The sequence below is a fragment of the Papilio xuthus genome, unplaced genomic scaffold, assembly GCF_000836235.2.
Source record: "Papilio xuthus unplaced genomic scaffold, Pxut_1.1 DF827680.1, whole genome shotgun sequence".
Lineage (NCBI taxonomy): Eukaryota > Metazoa > Arthropoda > Insecta > Lepidoptera > Papilionidae > Papilio > Papilio xuthus.
Genome location: NW_013530969.1, coordinates 3,165,436 through 3,188,526, shown reverse-complemented (window position 1 = coordinate 3,188,526; position 23,091 = coordinate 3,165,436). Strand labels below are relative to the sequence as shown.

At 35.3% G+C, this 23,091-nt stretch overlaps 1 protein-coding gene across 1 annotated transcript in view; it reads right to left on the bottom strand.

Annotated features, from left to right (window-relative positions):
• raw (NDT-like domain-containing protein raw) overlaps positions 1–23,091 on the bottom strand; it is a 39,193-nt gene that overhangs the window by 6,392 nt on the left and 9,710 nt on the right. The window contains exons 3-7 of the mRNA XM_013310979.1: positions 17,990–18,102; positions 12,590–12,707; positions 10,677–10,759; positions 3,628–3,749; positions 568–779 (exon numbers count right to left, since the gene is read on the bottom strand). Of these exons, the coding sequence (XP_013166433.1) occupies positions 568–779; positions 3,628–3,749; positions 10,677–10,759; positions 12,590–12,707; positions 17,990–18,102 (648 nt within the window). The remainder of the gene's footprint in view (positions 1–567; positions 780–3,627; positions 3,750–10,676; positions 10,760–12,589; positions 12,708–17,989; positions 18,103–23,091) is intronic.

The window sequence follows — 23,091 nt, the reverse complement described above, 5'->3', positions numbered from 1 at the left end:
AATTTCTTACGGGACATGTGTTCAACAATTAGACGATATGACGAAGCTTTATTGCAATCTGCCACGTCATAACGTTAGCTAACCGTACTATGCACTAAGTAGAACTCATAGGTAGTTACTCATTTGTGCTTCTTTATAAGGTTGTATAGAGGAACAATGAGACGTCACCGCTGTCATCAATGCTCCACATATCGCGACAGGAAAGTATCGTGACGCATACATTAGCCCCCACCCAATTCGCCGCATGTCATTCTAATATGAACAGGGCGGCGACCTGACAGCCTTGCGGTGTGCCAGTACGAGTACGGATCAGCTCGACTTTTGTCGGCCAAAGGATATTACGTCGACCTGATGATGCAGAAACACATATACACGTGACTGTTGCTTTTTGGAACGGAACGGCTAATTAGATGTAGTAAGTCACTCGTGTTCTCAATAATTAATACTGACAGATGTTTTGTTACCAATATTGAAGCAATTTCCAAAGTAAAATAATTACTTATACGTTATCTCTAATGAAGCCTTCTATGAGATTAGTCATACTATGCACATAATATATTTACTAACTGGTCAGTGATGGTCTCGTTGCCAATAAGCTGATGTCGCGCGTAGGGTCGGAGCACGAGCAGCAGATCACGAGGCGCGGCGGCGAGGTGCGCGGCCTCCACACTGGCAGCCACCGCGCGCGTCTCGCTATCCAGCACAAAAAGCAGCGCGCGCGCCGCACACTTCGCGCGATGCTCCACCTCCATCAACTCCGTCGACCAGTCCTCCACTTGCTGGACAATTTAATACATGTTTCATTAACAATATGACATTTAATTAATTTGTAAAACTATTCTTTTCCCAATTGTTTTGGGGAGTACATATGTCCGTTTCATTGTGACCTCCATTAGTCAAAACATCTCGACGTTTTCGAAGACTAAAATGTCATTCTTTTCGCATTTCGTATTTTTGAGAATATTTACTTTGAATAGAAATTAAATACATTTTAGGCACACATAGTTATAAGCATATATAATCATTTTTTGTTCATCAACATGTATAGCCAATTGTAAATAGAAATAAAAATCTTTGTACTGCTTGCTAGTACCAAGATAAAAAAAACAACAATAACACTTCATTAGGAGTAATAAACGTACAAACATAATAATGTTGTATTGGAACTACGTTCCAAGTTGTTATTGACATGTGAAGCGCTGGAAAAAAAACGCAAGACGTTAATTCGATCGATTCATTGATCATTACAAGCGCCTTTGTCAACAAAAACGAATTGGCATGACGGCGTTCGTGTGGAAGAGAAAACATTGAGGTTTTTAGTACGCAAACCTTTCACTATATCAATATGGCGTCGATATTCATATCTTGTTACGCGGCTTTACTTCCTTTAAATATGTAGAAACAACAAGCCGACGACTACGACTCGTGCGAAGTTGGAAGGCTTAAATCATTCCTTACTTCTGGCATTTATTACAGCGTTTTATTGACGGTACAAGTGCAATGCCAAAGATCTATCCTCACCGTCGTTATTTTAAGCTATTCAAATTTAATGTACAGCATACTGGTCATATTGGAAGTAGAGTTCAAAATAATCTATGTACTATCAAGGAATCTAGCGGTATACCACCATAAAAGCGACAGTCGTTTTAACGTTACGTAAGCATTAAGATAAAGACGCAGAATCAATAACCAATGAGACACATGTTTTATATACATAGTACACAGTTTGTAATATTATACCGTCAATGCTAACTAATTGTTTATTTTGTGAGTAGAGGCAGTGTTCCTTTCGTTGCAAGGAATAAGGCAATTTTACTGTAAGTGGAATACCGCGGAGAGCAATGACTGTACTTAACATATAAAACAATATTTACATAAGATACGACTGATACACGAGCTAGTATATGCCTTGAAATAGAGATGACATCAGCGTTTCAAATCGATTTTTCTTATTGAATTGCTGTTGTTGTTGTTGAATACTATCAAGAGATACAGATCCCTTATCTTTGATCAATATACTTGTAGGGACGTGACATATCACAACTCAATTGGCAACTCAAATAAATCACGTACTTTACAAAGAGAAGTTGATAAATTGGTCGAATCCTACATGTCTCGAGAATTACAATTTACAAAATTTTAATTTAAGAAGTATCAAAAAATCTTAGGTTACTTAGATAATAGATTTTCTTTTTTTTTATATATCATCAGGTGGCAAACGAGCCAGCGGCCACCTGGAGTCGCTAAAATAGCGAAGTGACCGTTGCCCATAGACATACGCAATTGCATATGCGTTGCCTACTTTTAATCGACGGAGGAGAGGATGCACAGAAAGAAAAGATCTTCCCTTTTCATGCATCCTTCCACTTCCCATCCTTTCCTTATGAGAAAAAGTGTGGGACGGGGAAAGAGGACTAAATTAGGCCTCAGAGACGCAATATATCTACACTTAGGGTTACTGTTAGCGTTGGTTTCATGAATCTGAGTATGTCAATGCTACATCGATTCTCTGCCTCGAATATCCACCAATTAAAAACTACAGAGGCATGTTGAAGCAAACAGTATTTGGATAAAAAAAATCAAGGCACATTACACCTCCTACATTATACCCCCACATTATAGAATCAATTTTGGTAATGTAAGTTTTTATCGAACAAAAAACTAGCTAAGGAATGTCGTTATTATAATTTATGTGGCGATTATGAATATCATATAAAAAAATTACTATTACTAATACCGCCTACTATTAATTCGTACACATTGAAAATGTCGATGTCGCTTCCTTAACACATTTCGCGTTATCACAAAACAAACAGAGCTGCAAACAAAATAGACAGCTGACATTGCATACGTTATCAAACAGTTTCCTTGTTGCATTGATAATGTTAGCCTTGTTGTAGAAAGTTCGCTATATATGTATCATACTATCGCCTTATTACTCAGTTTTAAATATACTTACGATAATTTGGAACATTTTAGCCGTTTAAGGTATAATGGCTTAAAAATTATATTTATATTAAAAACTAAAAATTAAAAGGTCTTTTAAATTACCTGATTTTCGGTCGACATCCGCCATACATAAACATGACGCATAAATTAAATTAATCATTATTGTATGACATAGCGCCACGTACGTATAAATGAGAATAACATTTAAAAGTTAATTTTAAAAATAATTTTATAATAAGAAGCTGAGAAACATAAAGAAACATTAATTTTCGGTTCCTAATAAAGTTTGTAATTTGAAGTTGAACAAAAAGCAATTTATAATTTTGTTTCCAAGACGATAATGTCCCAATGAATATAAAATTATCGATATTTAACACCCAAACAGTTTGTAAGGCCACACGAAGCCAATGGGTTAGTTTATCAACTGACGTACGCAGAGTTCTCTAAAGGTTATTTAAACGGCTCCTTAGCGCAGATTTCTTATACAAAATCTACACGACTTACCGTTGTTTTCGGAAACCAAAATCCCAGTTTAACACGTATTGTTAACAGAGATATGTTTTATCAAAAATAATGACAGTGATGACGATATGTTTTTATATTTTGATCTCAGAAATCGACGGTAAGAATCTTACATTAAACGTCCCATGACAGTAAATGAATGCTGAATAAACTCACCGGATTAAAGTATGTGATGCCCATCTTCTTTAGCATAGGTATGGCGATGTCCGACCTCCAGGTGGTGGGATTGCACGAGCCTCCCAGGAACACTTCGCACGGCGGCGGCGACGCCTCGCTACCTGCGCGATATCACATTATATATTCCATTTATATTTAACACTAAGAATTTTTCTTTCATATCTTTTTGTAATTATTCCAATCATTCCATTGTGATATGGACTCTATTGCGATGTTCAATTGGCAGGATTCTAACAGCTAAGTTAAAAAAACAGTCTTGCTAGCGGCATGAATTATCTTCGATTTGATTAGAAAATATGGGATAAAACTTTTATAAAAAAAATATTTCGTGTAACTTTTGCGTAATTTTTCGTTTGCATTGAAACATTTTAAAGCGTCCAATAAACGATCGATATTTTTGTCAAATTTGTTTGATCAGATATTTTAAAAATGGCTAAATGTGTCATAGTCGTAGTATACCTACTAGTAAATAAATTACAAACACGAATATTTGTAGAAAAATTTAATCGTTTACTGCCATAAACAAATAATTTTTATTGGTGTGCAATCAACTAACTTGGATTTTAACTTTAAATTTGAATATATTTGACCCTTTATGTATTACACATTGAAAGGTGACATATCCGCTTTAATACGACTTTAACATACACTTAGTTGTAGTGTTGAATATTAATTAGATTAAATTATACATGTGATAGATTACTATAATTTATTTTTAAAGCACAACGATTTATTAAATGCTTTAGATGGTTTGTTTCCGTAGCAGTATTTTAAAGATTTAAGATATGTAGTGTAAAATAAAATGAATAAGAGATTGTCATAATACTTTTAAGTTAGTGTGGGAACATTTTATTATCAAATCTTAGCCATCCGGTAGTTTATACATAAAAAGATTTATTTTGTCATTTATATCCCAAAGGTGACATCATTGAGGAGCGAACATTCGTGGGGTCAGCGACTCTTCCAGTGACATCATCCTTGAATTTCACGATCAAATGTTCCATTATAATTTGGAATACATCCATCGCAAGGAAACCTCTACTCTTCACAGTCCTTATTTCGATTCACATTACGATTCTCGATTTATACTTTTAAAAATAAAATCAGATTTGGATCGTGTCAAAACATATCATTATTTAAAAATATACAGCTTTTCAAGTAGGAGTAGAATCGACGAATACGTTAAAATCGAATGCTAATCACGTGTTGCACCCACGCATCACTAACATTGAATTTACAATGTGGTCTGCTAGATCTAAAACGATTATACAGGAATAACTAGATAGATTTTAATTCTTCAAGTATAAACTCCAAACGTCTGCATTGCGCGCCGCCTACGGGCTACGAGTGTAGTTGACCTTATTTCTCGGATGGGATTGAAACACGCAAAAGAAGTACAGTTAATTGTTAACAATTGTAGTGCGGCGCGGGCGCACGCAATAGCGTGAGCTGACCGCAGCCGCGACACACCAACGCAGCGGATCACTTTACCACGCGACAACGTCTTATCTGCCTTACCAATCTACACTATAAACCTATTTTACATAATATTCGATTTATTTGTATTAAATTGGTTTAAAGAACATTGGACCTTTTTTCAGTATGAACGCTTTTTCATTAATTAATAACGTTTATTATAATTTAAGGTGTAAGGAATAATTTAGTAACTTCAAAATTTTCTGTACAGAGGTTCTAGACTTCTAAGAGTTTTTAATATGAATTTTGATTCAATAGATATCGATTTGATACCTCAGATGACAAGAAGAGAAGAGGTTCCTAAAAATAGTTTCTAAGCTGTAATTTTACTGAAAATTTATAAATGATTTTTATCACATGCAATTAGCGCTCATTTCTCTCTGATTTCTGACATATTGGGAACTATTATAATAGTAAATATGATGCGATAAATACAGGTGGAAAGTGTTCCGGTAAGGTGTACGAGTATAGGAGCATAGCCACGGGTAATGATTGATGAGCATCGGCCGCGTGGGCAGTAAACACGTCGGTGAATTCTTCTACTACATAATACACCCACTTACTCGCTCGTTAATGATTTCCGAACACATCTGGTCGGTTTAAATATCTCGAGTGCTATGACTTAGAATTCTAACCTCTAACGGGAATAATACAGTCTGATAAATAAAACCATATCAGAGCGCACAAATGGTTGTGGAATGCGTACACACAACACGAACAGTTAAATTGTATTCGAACCATTTGTGCGTAACAGATGTTTGTGTTGACATCTCCGCGGCACTCGCTCCGTGGGCAACGGCGGTCCGATTCGGGAACAACATCCAATGCCACCGCGTAAACGTAAACACTGAACGCGTGGTCAATAAACGCACTTATTTCGCGCGCAATTAAAATTTATGTTTCACTAAGACTTAGAGGGTCTTGGTGCGATAGGGTGTTGAGTTATCTTGTGATGTAGGTAGGTGAAGGGTTTACGATGTGAGACGCACAGGCACAGGGCACGATCATCGCAGTGGGCGGCATGGCGGCGGCGTCGCGCGGCAGTCTCGCGCGCGCTGTCCACCGACGGCAGTCGACGGTCAACTGACGGCGCCTCGCCGTGCCGGTGGCGGACTCCGGCGATGTCGACTGCTCGCCAATTCCGTGTTTTAAAATATTCCGTTACTTGTATACAGTACAGTACAAAGACATGGTTAACTGCTGATGATGATCCAGCCATGTCATCAGGCCGCATCGCCTTGCTCCGTTAGAGGTCTGCCACACGTCATCGCCAGTCGTCATCTGCGCGATGACTGTGGAACACAAGTTAATTTTATGTTTGATCATGTCCGACCGGTCTATTATTCTTTGCCCTTAAAGCTGAAGTAACTTCCTTGAAACTTGAGTCATCCTTTGATTTCTTGAGACAAAAGAGCTAATTAAGATGAAAATGATCGATGAATAAAGATAATGAGGGAATATATTTTGAAATTTAGTAAATGTAAATATTCATATGGACAAAAACCTATAATAATGTATTTATTTACACCTATACGCCCATGTATAAACATATAATTTAATATAAGTACGTATATACGTAAGTAGCAAAACTTAATATAAATAAATTTAAAAAACAAATTAACATACGTTTGAGACAAAACTTGTTCAGTTTGATATTATAAAATCTTAAAGCGTAATTGTAAATAATTAGGAAATGTCTTGACTTCCAGGTGTGACGAATATACATATATTATATTTTTAATACCTTTACATAAGCTGGTTTGGCCTACAGTCCATCTGATATGAATGTTACGTCTTAATCGCAAAGAAGTTGACAGCCTTCAGGAGTGATATTTATATTTTAATGCTATACAAACGATCCGGTATCATTGCAGTTAGAGTACTTTTCTATATTGTGGACCTGAGTTCAAACCACTTGAATTAAATAGTTAGCGATTACTGTCTACCCCAGAAAGCTGACCAAGTTCATAATATGAACTCGTTCTAGTGTGTACGCGGTACTTTATTTCGTCTTGGTCTTTTGTAGAAATAAGAAATACATTCATACTTTTTGTATAAACTTGTCTTACTTACTTGACGAAAATCAATGTCATCGCAACACGAAAATAGTTTCAAAGTTTTCCGCGACAACATTAGGTTTTGTATGTTCCTGGTCAGGGTATAGAAAGTTAATCGAGTTAAAATTTATTGGTTTCGGTCATATGTGAACACGCGACACGTAGTGTGTCTGCGAACGCGACGCTAGCTGGGCTCATCGTCGGCACTTCCGCACTCCGCTTTTAGTTTGTGCGGAAGAGCAGTGAGGCCGTGCCCGCAGTTTATTTACCAATGTTTGTTCATTCAAATCATATACGGCTCGTGATATCTCACAACTTTTCTTTGTTATTCTTTATATTTTGGTTCTTTTACCCTTATGTTCATTTTGTATAGTATACCATACATACAACTTTATAAATATATACGATCACTATAAAATAATTTTTAACTTTGTTTTTTGCTTTTATTAAAAAAAGAAATATTGCCACAATAAGGGTTAAATTCTTGTCCCAATCTTTGCTAATCATTTTAATAAGTGCAACAATCGGAAAATATACAAATATGTCTTGGATATGATATGGTGTACAATCTATTTGGATAATATCTGGAATATTTTACATTATACGTAAGAGGATGTTACTAACTTACGGTATCTTGCGAGGTCGCAGAGTATATATAAACGAGATCAGCTAAAATAATTGTAAATACAAACGATACATCCTGAGTCAATGTTTACAAAAGCGTATTACGAGTTTGTTGTTTTTTATTGTTTTTAAACTCGCTTTTATTTGTATATCACGAACTCCGCGAGTAAGTAATGGTTTACGTCATTATACAATTAGGAAGTGTTTCCTGCACGAAGTTTTCGGTTGCGGCGCATGTACATTGTCGAAGATTGGATGACGAAATACAAGAATACTGTTTCGAAATATAAGATTTATGATAGACTAAGGTATTATAATAACGCGGGCAAGGTTACACATACATCGAGCAGCTCAACTCTTCGCGTAGTCGGTAATAAAACTTTATGTTTATTACCAAACCAAAAACGATACGTAAGACTAAAGCGACAGACGCGTAAATCAATGTGTCATCGACTAAGAGAAAATAGTTGTTTGTACGTAGATAATTTCTATCGATAAACATCTCGCTGGCTCCACGTACTACCAGATAACTTGGCGGTATCCCACCTTAAAACCGATTGTCATTTGAACATTTCATAAGCATTTAGGCGATGACGCGGTTACAATAACCAATGGAACGCAGCTTTTAAGAGTGTCTGTAAAAAAAAGTCGGTCAAAGGTATACTACTAATTGCTCTTTACTATAATGTCGTCATTTGCGCAACTTACTGCTATCTTATTAGTTACTTTGAGGGGATGGGCGGAGATTGTCACGTTGCAAGCGACAAGACAATTAATTTTTTCGCAAGTGGAGCACCGCGAGGGGCCCTGACTGTACCTATGATAGGTAATATTTCCTGTTTATTTCGTTGGAAACTTGACGGGGGATTCGTCACTTATACCCATGTACTATTTACACAATGATTAATAATAATTAATACTCCTTAGTCACCACTGATATCAAAAATGCCCTTGTTTTGAGAGTTCTTTTGACAAAGATAAAATATTCGTTAAATTGATATTTACTATAATATCTTTCAGCTCACTGATCTATAGAGAAACGTATTATATGAGCTTTAAAACATACATAGAATTTTCAAAATATAAGAGCATCAATTAATCATTTATCAGTCAACGTCGAATTCGCAAAAGCGTGGTCTATGACGCAAATCAGATGCATCGGATTCCATACAGCAGCGTTACCGACGAATATTGCTCGTCTAGAATAACATTGTACTAAGTGAATCTATTTAATGCCAAGAGCTACATTACACATATAACATAACTATTTAACAATCTATCAAGAATCCGATAAATGCGAATGGTATAAATTGAGAAATAATAATGTCAAGTTTTTTTTTTTAACGAAAACAATTCATTCAAAAAGTGAAAGATAAGAGGTGTCGTAAGGTTATACGTTGGTAATAATCTTTATTTTGCTTTGTTACTTTAACGCAAATATTGTAAACAATTAAAAAGGACCACCAAAGTCTTGGGTTTAGACCAAACATTTTGTTATCGTATCGTAAATATCGCTTGGGAATTGTATAAGATTTTTTCCACCTTACAATACGAACATCGAGACAATAAAAATAAAATTTAATAAAAGATAAAATTATTACGTACATTTCTTTTTCATCCAATCTTGATTTTTATAATCGCTTACAAATATTATGATGTAATTTACGAATTGGACCGCTGCCATGCAACTCATAGATAAATAACACTGGCATTTATCAAACGATATGCCGCCTTTTTTCAAAACATCGTGGATATATGTACACAATGCTATATGTATGTATGATATGACACATTACAATCATAATACAAAAGGTCCACATTAACAGAAATATAAACAATTCACGAGACAGCCGAAATGTTTACTACAACTTAGAAATATAGACCTAAAAAATTAAGTCTCTTGACCTTTACGAATATAATTTAACTAAAAACAAACATTATATTCTACAAGGAACACAGACATATATGTTGCGCTTATTCTGTTATTATTAATTCGTTCAGATGGCGAAACACCGGGACGGGATAGGCAAGACGTGGGTGGGTAACGACAATGAACTCACTGACTTTGCTTTTTTAATTCTCTCTACAGATTTAAAACCACGATCCACTCACTCCTGCCAATATAATAAAGTTTACGTCGTACTTGTATGTATTTTTATAACAAGTAAATCGGCAAAACGATGAGATTTAATTATTCGTATAATAAGTAATATTTCTCTCCTTAGATACATACATAAATGACAATATAGTTAATGTATCAGAAAATACGAGCCTAAGGGTAAAAAATACAGCAAATAATGATAATTAATATAAAATAAGTAATAAAGTAATCCTGATAAAGGTAAACTTTAAAACATAAATACAGTGTTGTCATAAACCGCAACCCTGGTACCCAACCGGCACCGGCAGGGGGCTGCGCGATGTATTTCTGGATTGGTACCGTGCGGAAAGTTTAGTCACGTCTCGAATCACGGGACGCTGTCTCCGATCGACCTTCCGCAATACAAAATAACACAAACAAAGCATAAGGAACACGCTAAATTTGTTACGGAAGCGTTACGACGTACCCCCGCTCGGCCAGTATGTACCATGCAGTTGTATTACTTGTGCATATTCCTCACTGATCATCATTATTATTGGACGTGATCTATTTATGTCATGCAAAGATAAATGTAATTTTACTTTAAAACGTAATTCAAAAAGCGTTTATATCATGAGTATAGAATTTAATATTTAAATCACAATAATCTTAATAATATTATAAAGTTGCGAATTGATTGCAAATTGGTGACTGAAAATCAAATATTGGTTATTTTTTCTTATCATTGTAACATTAATAAACATGTTATATGTAAACACGAACACACTTACCGTTCATATGCTTGCATATCGTGTCCTTGTCCCGGAGGTCTTTGTCCACGGTCCACACAGGAGAGTCGGGCTTGTTGGATACTCTGCGAATAAAGGCTTTGTTTTAAACTCTATCGCATATAATAAAACTGACACGACATTCAAAGTCCTTGGCGGATCAAATGCAATTTACTGGGATAAATTAGACGTAGATCAGTCACGGGTAGATTAAGAATCGTGAATCATGATTAACCAAGTAACAGACCACGTGCTGGCTACAAACTAGCTATGGCGAATGGGTTGAGATCGACCACGCCTTTATACAAGTTTTTAAATAGTCAGCAAAAAACCTATTCAACTTTACATTACTGCACATTGGAAGCATACTTTCTTAACAGAAAGATATAATTTCCATTTGGCAAAATCGTAAGGTTCAAAGCAGGTCTTGGTGAGTAATGTAGCACAGTCCGCAGATGGCCCTTGAATCAGGTAAAAGGAGTAATGTTACAATCTGTGGTTGCAACTAGGTCTGGTATAGTATCGCAGGCGTCGCAGATGACGCGATTCGCATTGTAATGTGTCCAATGCACGAACACGAGCAGAAGCAATATCTCATTGTGCGAGGCGTGGGTCAACGCTCCGCCGCGGCCGTGTGTCCGCAGTTCAAGATCGAGGGAAACAAGACAGAACGTCATCGACAAAATTAAACTGATTCATGTTGCACCCGAAACGGACGCTGCGGCCACTAATTGCTCAGTTATTATTATTTTTATTCGACTATCCGAATTATATAAACCGCAAAGTGTTACCCCAAGCGCTACAATTTGATTTAATGCCAAGAATGTACGTGCACTTGGCAGAATTTTGTGTAAAATTACACTAACTGGGGAATGTGTCACATTATTTCTACAGTTCCCCGATTTTTTATTTGTAATAGTTCGAAAAGAATTGTAGTAGTGGTCCGCAAGATTTAATACGTGCTGTAGTATACTGGGTCAATGAAAGGATTTATTTTATAACTAGTATGTTGTTGACGAGATTGTAATGCCATGGATAAGACGCAATTAAATAAGTTTACTCATATAATAATACTCATTTAGGAACTAAATTATAAACAAAAATTCTAAGCAACAAAAGTGACAAACGATGACAAAACTATGAGTTCATTTTAACCACTATTTGTCACATTACTTAGTACAAAAGTCTAGGTAGGTTATGCCTTTTCTATTCAAAAACCATAAGCCTTGGTATCGATTACTCATAGAATTTAACACCCAAATGATAATCAATTAAATGGATAACTACAATTGATAAGATAATAACCCTAGATACTTTTTTAATAAAACACATGAATGTTATTCCCCGTTGCGATATACAGGTGAAATTGTTTTGAAAGTCGAGCGTTGACTAATTATTTATTGTTAGTGAACGTTATTCGCTAGTTGGCAATCGTCAACTTCTCTGTAATTGAATACTTGATAGTGAAAAGAAATGTAAAATTACGAAGCAGGCAACATCAGATTTATGAGAAATTTTAAATTTCTAACCGTTTATTTTGATTATTGTAACACATAGCGATGCAGACAACGATTAGAGTTATATCTATACTAATCTTAGAAAGATTTCATTGTTTGCATTAAATATGCATCGATTTGAACAATTCTTTTACTTGTGGAAAGATACGCTATATTCGGGTGACACAGAGATAAAACTCTTTTCGTCAGCTGGATTAGAAAATTATTGCTAGCTCAGTTTCTTCAAAAAGAATTGGACAGATGGCAATCATGTTGTTACACAAGTGTTACAAGCAGACTTACTGTTAGAATAAGTAAAATTGAAAGTGAAAGCTTAATGGTCGTAGGATTATCTGACGGGCGAGCAATTGCATCGATCATACTGAATACATGACTTAAGTATTTTTTGAATCAACTTACTGTCGAGCCTGCCTTGAGCATCGCCGTAGCTCCGCGGCGAACACGCAGAACTCCCCAAAGGTAAGAATGAGCGACTTACGCCGCGCACACTGACGCGCGCACACCAACATTTCGAACACTACAACAATAAATAATACATTAAAATTAGTCTCTTACATAAACTGTGGGCCTAGCATGAAATTTGCGACAATCGCCGTCGCATCATCATCAACGGCGATTGTCGCAATGTGCAACAACCTCTCGGGCGTAAAGTACACACAAAATCTCATGCCAATTTTGACATAATAGACGATGACACGATGATACAAAGGCGAATGTCACAAATAATTATGCAGGCCCACGGCTAGTAATGAATATACATAGTTAAGAACAAAAGTCTTTTGGTAGAAATAAAACCAGAAATATTGGAAAAGATTGGATTTCTTTTCCTGTAAACTGTAAAAGACAAAAGGTAAATATTAATCTAATACCTACATTTACAGTTGAAGGAAGGTTATAAATCGGCGCAAATACTGGTTATCATTGCAAATTTTTAAATTGAAATTAACTAATAGTAAATAAGTATCAATATAATAAATTTTTACTTCACAAGCTATATGCCCGCACCGGTCGGAACGTACCATTTAATCAGTCAGAGGTTAAATGATTGCTACTTGAGCCTGCACAACATATTTATGATATCAAAACACCGCATGCGTCATCGCCGTGATTTTATGTCCAGGCCGTGAGGGAAGGCACTCAAATTTATGACCGCGTTTACATTTCGTGTTAAATGACATTGATTTCATGCTTACTTTGAAACTAAATAACTGCTTCCGACAAAAGTCGGATGATGTAAAAGATTTGCAGGAAGAACATACAATTCGAATTTCTATAATACTTTACTACCAACATTATGATTTTAAAGACTGAATGACGTAAACTGTAAACTGCATTTCAACCATATTTAGTATTCGAAACAATAAACATGAGTGAATTAAGTCAGTAGTAAGAGCGTTGATTGCTTACAGCTTACAGGCAGCAATTACCGAGGAGATTAATGTTTTACTGCTAAGCCACGAGGATAACACGGCCAATTAGGATGTACCCGCCACGAGACGTACATATTAATTTAAACAGCTTCATAGTAAGTACAACAGAACAATAGTACGCTTCCTTAATAACGTGCTCATACTTCAAACGAGCTGTGTATTGTCTTCCGTGCAAAAAACATGTTCCGTGACCAATTCTTATTGCGTAGATCAACTTGACGCTATTAAAATAACAATATTAACTCTTTATATTTTTTCTAAGGCTCTATATATTTGGGCAAACACAAAACATAAAGATTAAGATGGTATTCTAGCGTCATGTTCTTGTCGACAATAACAGTTCGTTGAATTAATTTTCTTAACTATAATACATTTCCTTTAAACGTATGGTCGGCGAATGGCGAGAATCGGTTCTTTTTGTTATACTTTCTTGGCGTTACTTTTGATAAATAAATTTAGGAACATATGTAATCATATGTATCATAAGCTAACAACTCCTAACTTGTGTTAATAAGTCCGAAGTTTCTGGAACGTTACTTACACAAGAAGCTTACTTCGTACAATAACTTTTTCATATGGGCTTATATCGTGTAAACCGTATAGAGGCAATGTAAAGTATTGGTACGCCATTTATAGATATTTGTAATATTATCAGGGTGAGCAATAGCGATGAGATCATTCGCGGCGTAACGCAACACCTGTCGCAATCATCGGTATCTAACGGCGAATATGTACTCGACGAACAATAAAAAAACAAAATCAACTACGTATTTACAATTGTTAGGACCTGTTATTCACACGTCATGTATACCAAGGACATAGACATAATTGACTGGACTTTTAATAAACAATCAAAAGACAAGCACAAGATTTTCCTTTGATTATGACAACTATAGCAGCGAATTTACTATCTTACTTCTTACTAATATTATAAATGCATATCTTTAGATGGATGGATGGATGAATGTTTGTTTAAAGGTTTCTCCGGAACAGCTGAACGGATGAAATTTGGCAAGGATGTAGAACATAGTCTGGAAAGACACACTACTAATAAGTTTTTTTTTAATTACGTACGAAGTCGCGGGCGACATCTAGTAGTCATATGATTTTGTAAAAGGTAAAATGAGGGCAAAGGAAAGAACATCTTTCAACATTACTCAAAACATAATCATGTATCACGGACAATTTGATAAATTACAAGAATTATACGTCAAATGTCAGGAATATTTATTGTAATACCTAACAATCGCATCATAAATCATTGAATATCTGCGATAAGGAAGTTTATTTACACAAATTATAATTGTATTTTATCTACTGATATTAATTAGCATTTCGCCAACTTAAGGCTATAAGTTACAAGGCAGTAATTACGCCGACTTTTGCGAGCCTTAATGAGTCTGGTAATCGAATGTATCGGTTCGCAGCGGGGAGGTCGACTTCTGACAAAATGCCGTCGTAAAATCTCCGCCTAGCGGTACTGTCTCTTATCTTTAATTAAGAAAATCAGAACAGATTATATTGTTATTCTTAAAGAATATTATCTTGCATAAAAACCGGGGCGTTCGGAAAATAAATTTGTCATATATAATATTTTTTTCTTTTAAACGAGAGCAGGTGCGATACTACCGTTACCTAAGCCTCCTGGGAATTAAGGCCGACTGTCTCAACATTTAATTTATTTAAGCTGGAATAAAAAAAACTTAAAATGTAAACACGCCCAGCATTAACTTAAAACTATTTGCATGAAGTCATCAATAACAATAAATGTTTAATTCTAAGCACGCGGTAGTCATTTTAATAAGCGGGAGCATAAATATTATGAACAATGTCTTTAACTATACAAGAGTAAAAATAAAGTGTAATAAATTATCAACTAAATAATCAAATAGAATATCAAGTAGATTACACGTGGATATAAAAAAAATTAACACACATCAAATATGTGCGAAATGAAAGTGATTATCTGTAAATTTGTAGACTTATAGTACATTTCATTCAAGGGTAGATGATGGCAAATGTTTTGATAGGTCATAACTACAACTTATATAATGTAATCTGAAAGACGTGCGTATCACGTTCATTTTCATCTCTATTAGCTTATTTTTTTTTTCGTAGCTCTGTCTCTAGAACAATAAATATAAAGTTGAGAGGTGAGTTACAGATACAGCCTTACGCCTTAAGGTCGCTCCTAACTTTAATGCTTTGATAAAATCACGTTATGTATCAAGGATTAAACACGACGCCAATTTGTCTACAACACAATCTTATCTAAATGAATGTTTGGGTTTTGTAGACACGAGGTGTCAGTAAAGTCTAGATCTTAATAATAAATACAAGTTTAAGATTTATGAGATATTAAATGGGAAAGGGCAAAGCAACATCTCCGTTGTACCCGTAAATTGTTTGATGTGACACGAAGTGGTAGAACACGATTGAAATCTCCGCAACAGATCGCCATTAATTTATTGACTTCAATATTCATTGCCCTGAGGTCATGTTACTGTTTGCGGCGACGGGGAAACCCACCTATGACATTTAAACTGTTTTTGTTATGCCTATTGTTAGCTGCAATTGCACGGCATATCAATACACATTTATTACAATATCGAAGTTATTTATCCATCCGCGTTGTAACGTACTATTCTTCTTTACCTATTGGTGAAAACAGTATTCTTAACGATGTGATATGGCGAGGTGTTACTACAGGCAACTGTTCCTCATAGCAAAAATAACCGCAAAACGTAACATAGTATCGCAAAATATTTCTAATGTAATTTTATCACTGAGTAATTCGTTAAAGCCAATTAAATGTATGTTTATATCACCTTCACAACATTCACTTTCGGGATATGATATAAAAATATAGATTCACTGGCATTTAGCCAGTTGGGATAACCTGGTGTGACTCTCTTTACTGAGGTCACATTATTTACGGCATTTAAGCAAACAAATTTATTTGAAATAATATAGAAAGGTTGTTTTATAAATAAATCGAATAACAGATTCGTTAAAGCGAAATAAAAGCAAATACTTGGCTCGGAAATGTCACGTCGTGAAAGTGGTCTTGAGCGGAACGTATGTGCTTATTTGGTTAAATTAGGGCCTATCACTACCTGACAAGCGTGTTTGAATCTTTGACATTACTTGGAAGTAGAAATAATGATGTATTATTAAGCTATTTAAGAAATCATGTACAAATATTCAAATTCATCTAAAACATCTGATATTGTTTGTATAAGTTGCATCATTTCGCCATTGTACAAAACCATTTTGATAGGTTGTTTAGTCTTATTTGATCGCTTGTCTATAGATCGTTAGTCTACACTAAAAAGGCGCAATGAATGGATGTTATCTCTCAAACAGTAGCAAATGGCATGCGACACTAAGTGCGAACAATTCGCGGCGTGTGTAATTTCAACGGTTTATCTTGTATCAATGGCTGACGTGTGACGTCATTTATGTTCCGTCAATCTGCGTACACTCATCGAATTAGATCAAATGACATCGTCTTGGTAATAAATTAGAATCGACATGAGTAAACGTAGCGAGGACATTCACATTTACTATTTCCTCATACGTCCGCCTCGCATCACGAGACCCTACTCGTTTACATCAACATTAAAGTTAAGCATGCATCCTTAATATACACAACTGTAGCAGTAATGATAAACAACTTATAAATGTAATTTTCTATCTTATTCTTGTTTTACATTGTAGTTCAATGTAATCCATTTCACATGGTACTCAAAATCAAAAGCATTTGAAATGAAATACAACGGATAATTTTAGGATGAACACAAAAAGTAATTAACCCTTAATTCGACGAAATTTTTTGTGGCAAAAAACTGTTTTTTTTTTTAGTAAAGTCATACTTACGTAATTTTCCCTAAACTAGTTCAGTAGATTTTTTTTAATTAGTTGTTCGTCACACTGGACACCATCGAATTAAGGGTTAAAGGGTTTTACATATCTACTCCACTTTTTCTTATTCAATAATACGCTACTTACTATATCTCAATGTAAAAAAATCAATTGCTATTCGTTAGTTTCGCTAAAACTCTAGAACGGCTGAACGGATTTATCTTATCTTGGTCTTGAAATGATCGTGGAGGTCTGGGGAAGGTTTAAAAAGGTTTAAAAAGATAAAATTCGAATAATTACCGGGAAAACCCAAAAAACAGCCCTTTTCTTTTACCATATAAACGGTTGAATGGATCTCGGTGAAACTTGACATAGGTGTAGAACATGGTCTGGAAGAACGCATAGAGTAATAATTATGTTTTTTTTTTAATTACTCGCGGGCGGAGTCGCGGGCGTAATTAAAAAAAAAGTCGCGGGCTAGTCTAAATATAAAAATGCTACTCACCCTGCGTCTTAGTTGGATAAAGTTCGATGTCGTTGAATAGTCCCTGCACTCGGTGGGCGGGCGCGGGCCGGTCGGGCGGGCCGACGCGGCACTCCCAGGCGCTCGCCACCTCCCTGAAAACAACTCACGATGCATTCGATGCTAATTGATACCGCATACCTCACTAATTGTATCTGCATTGCATAAAGCTTACGTGTCATCACATACTTGACAATACTAATTACTGCTCTGAGTTTTTACGTAAACAAAATAGGCCACTAAAGGCACACAGAGAGACTTTAGTAATCATTAAAAGACAAGGATTGCAGTAGTAAACGTCTGATTCAATTTACATTATGCACAGTCCTATAGGCCCAAACTTTGCTGATAATTATTTTTTGGTTTTTTTACAATTACAGAATAAAAATCAAATTTCAAATCACATCTAGAAATTAAACGCAAGCTCGCATAAAATAACATTATGCCACATTTGTCGTATTTCCGTATTGCAGTTGACAAAACAAGACATGTTTTCGAGTCATATTACTCAAAAAGGCTTTGTCGACAGATGTCATTCACAAATGAACCAAAACAATGACTTAATTCTTTGGTGTCATGTGATAAATACTGCTGAATAGACCGGACGGTAACATTATACTATCCGGTTCACATACCAATTGCAATATGATATTACTAGACACTACAATTATTATAATATAGACAAGCTTATGCAAAAATGTTAACTTGAGAATTTTTATACAAACTGGCTGTCGCCCGCGACTTCGTCCACGGAAATTATTATTATTTTTTTATATCAGTAGGTGGTTAACAAGCGAGCGGCCACCTGAAATTGCTGAAATAGCGAAGTGACCGTTGCCCATAGACATTTGCATATGCTTTGCCTGCCTTCAATCGACTGAGGATAGGATGCACAGAAAGAAAATATTTTCCCTTTCCATGCATCCTCTCATCCGGAAAGCCCACTTCCACATCCCATCCTTTCCTTATAAGAAAGAGGGTGGGAAGGGAAAGAGGACTTTATAAGGCCTCCGGGACGCACACTCATCAGACGAAACGCGGAATTGCTTCCACTTCACGCCTGTCTTCTGTGTGGTCGTGGTATTTCACCGGGCGAGCCGGGCCAAATCGTGCGAAGATGTTAAAGCGGGCTCTACCACTGTTAAATAAATTAAAACTTAATAAGTAGGCTAAGCACTATTCCAGCTCCTTATCTCTACACCGGTTCAGGAGTTACCAGATAACAAACATCTAAGAAAGTAAAATTACAAAAATTAAGATTCACTTAAAAATAATAAGCTAGCCTCTTATTTAACACGAGTATAAAAAAACTTATAGGGCTTACAAAGGATGCTTCCTTGAAAGTCGTTGGTTCCATTTGTTATTGATATATATCAATGATATTTAGAAATCGGTTATTCTAATAAAGATTATCATAATATGTAACCATGGACATGTCCTTCTCGAAGGTCATATCAAATGGTTCCACTAAAGAAATCGGTTGTGTTAATTCTCATATTAAACAAAATATAATGAACAAGATCTACAATAACACGACAACAAACTGAATACGAGGAGGCTTGTACAGTCGAGGACGTTTATTTCCTACCCACGGCACGATATTTACAATGCGATTAGGCCGAAAACTTCATAACACAATATAGATGTACTAAATTATAGTTCTTATGGTGACAGTTTGCTGTACAAAGTTCATCTTAAATGGGAAGCGACTTTAATTCATAAACTGTAACTATGTTAGTGCCATTATTGACCAAGTTTCGTAATATCATTACATAAATGTGTACCTTTACTAGAGTTATTTACGTAATGTGATTTTTATTGACACTTCAACTACGCGTGTCATTGACTTAGCAAAATTATCACGTTGCAAAGTCAAGGTTATGTTAATGTTGGTTAAATAAAAACATAATTGACAGTTGACTTGACGCAGCCTTTAACGTTTGACATCATTCAAATAGGAATGAATCAGTTCAATAATATCCCAAAGGAATTAATGTTATAGTCGATTATTAAATTAGCTCGTTTTTCCATAAACTTTAGAATACCTCATTAAAAATTAAGGACAAAAGTCCTAAAGCAAACTTATAGAAAGACAAACAGAAAGCATTGAAAGATGACGTCAGGTTTTTAAAACACGTGCAATTATATGAAAGACTAAAATAAGGCCAATGAATGGCTGGAATTAAATTACTACGCTATAAACGTGTTTCCTTACAACAAATCACATGTATAAAACAAGTAAATAAAATACACAAAGGTGTGATATAGTATATTATAAACACAACATTACACGTACCTGTCGCCGTGGATAGAGCTTAAAAGTTCACATCGGCATGAGTCAACATCACTATCACACTTCAAGGACAATACCAACACAGAGCTCATGACAAAAAGTCTTATTAATATATTCATAACTTTGTATTTATACAAACGAAACCTATGTCTGTGAATTAAAGACCTAAGTGAGTTGTGATTGAGTGTTGAACGTGATCACAGATCGAAGTGACGTCACGTGATCGCACTTGACCTGTCAGATAACCTGCGGGGGCACCGCTGGGCTGTCACAGCTGTTTCCTTCAAGTGACATTTCATTATCTAGATCCATAATACTAGTGATAATCCAAATACGTCTCATTATGCATATTCATATGTACAATCGCATGGATATTTTTTTAATTAAACTTTACTTCGGTTTGTAGTATTCAGATGGACATTAAAAACTTCATGCCAATGTCCCAAGACCGTAAAAAGTTAAATCTGTTTCGATAATTCCTATCAAAGTGTTTTTGTTTTTAGTTACACTTATAATGTAGCAGTCACGATAAGCGATCAGATGTAGGAACCGCCTCCAAACTCAAAGACAATCGCATCCTGGACGGCGCATAACTACTACAATCCAAGGTCATGAAAAATACAATACTTGATCCTACAGATATAAAAATGTTCTAAGGGTCAAGTTTGAAGATACTAAAGTAAATAATGCTTATTATATCAATGTTATAAAATATTCCACCGTATATAAAAATATCGTCACGATAATTACTACATAAAAACTGTATTTAAGTAACAAAACAATAAAAGAACCACCGTGTGCCCCTTTGGGGCATAAATCTTTAAGAAGCTGATTATCATATAATAATAACTAAATAAATTCAAGGGCTAGTAATAAGCAGAATAAGTAAAAGACAGATAACAAGATAGCCGCAGGTCTGCGATTTACACAGTCAAAACATAACATAAGCCTGTTAATCCCATACTGCCCCAAAGAAATGGCAAACAATAGAGGCACCGTAGAAACCTCACCCAGGTCGATGGTAGTTTTGAAACCCGCACTGGAGATATCCTTTTCAATTGGTTGTATTATGTAGTCGTCGTAGACGATACGTCTACTGTACCCTTTAATTCTATGTGGTAATTTTTTTATGTTCATCACAATTAATGTTATTTTAATAATGTATAAAAGCTTTTCTTATGAGGATAGACTTAATGAGCATTATGTCAATAATTACGTAATCGTTTCTCATACTGCATTGCATCATACCTAATAATGTTCTATTAATAGTTCTATAAATAGCTTCCATATATAATTTTTAAATTAAAAAGATATCAAAGCACAACGTGAAGCATTAGTCTGTATCATTAAATTCGACACACATCATTAGATTGACAACTGATACATTAAGATAAACAATTACATTAAGTATTATAGTATACTAGTGTATATTCGTCAATGTTAGAGAGGTGTATAAATAGGATTCTATTTTAGTAATTCTTTTTAAACCAGTTCTTATTTGTTTTGGTATTAGCAACTTGATTAATTGGTAATAGAGCTATCTCTCTTCTGCCTTCATAAAAAACCAACATTAATAATAATCTAAAAATATATTTCGCACAAATGTATGGACATATCCGCTCTTGTTGGGACAAAGAAAACAAACTGTTCATTGTTCTCGTTGATGCTTATAACGACGTAAAAATGACTGATGAGGTCAGTGTGGCAGTAATTCAATCGTAGCGGCATTCCGGTTTTTTTTGACATGCAAGGCGATGTCGCAGTAGATTAGGCATTTTAGCCTCGACTCTATTAAAGTCACATCAAATAAACGGATAACACAACGACTTATTTGTGTTCACTAATTAAACCGTATGTATCAGAGCTTAATTGAAACCAATCGCTATCTCAATGAATGTCTTCCACGATTGTATGAAAAACGATAAAAGATATCAGAATATGATGTCTGGAGTTCGTCAGTTTTAACGTGGAAAAACACCGCGGAAATATCTTTAAAAACCATTGTTACTTCTCATTTCTTTTTAAGGAATAATAGACATGACACAATACACAAACATGATAAAATAATCCTTTTGTATTAATAGTTCGGCAGTGGAAACCCAGGGGGAGAGATTGAGTGTGTAATCTATATGTATTTGGTATAATTTTTACACGAGATTTTTTATGCGTATAACGGATAAATTATAACCACACAAGATACGACGACAATTCCAATAATTTTGTTGTAGCAACGACTTGTAAACTAGGAACGTTACTATGTTTTATTTTTAAAAATCATGTAAGAAATATTCCAGCACCATCTAGCAATTCTTCTAATCGTCTAATTGTCAAAAAAAAAGCCAAAATAATACGAAGAACAGGTATATGTAAACATTTATTTACGTATCCATTGGCAATTGTTCTAGCTGTCAGCACGCTGCCCTTTGGCGATGGAGATCAATAAAATATCGGAATACAATTATTCGCGTTAGTGGCAAAGCGTTGTCATAAAAGCGATACGGGCGAGGAGAGAAAAGATTACGAACGCGTGCGACCCAGCCGCTCGATCGTTTACAAAAATATGCCATGACATCATGGTGCGCGAGCGAGACCTTTTATTGCCTGCTCGCTCATTATACACTAGCTGGCGTATTTACTCCATTCGCGTTCAATTAGCCACGTTCGATTAACAGATTCGGACGTCTATGTTAAATTGATGACTTTAAATTCGATTATTGTATAACAACTTTAAGATAAAAATCTATACTTTAATATTTTAGGGTCGTTGTTAATTTTCTTATATAAAATTCCG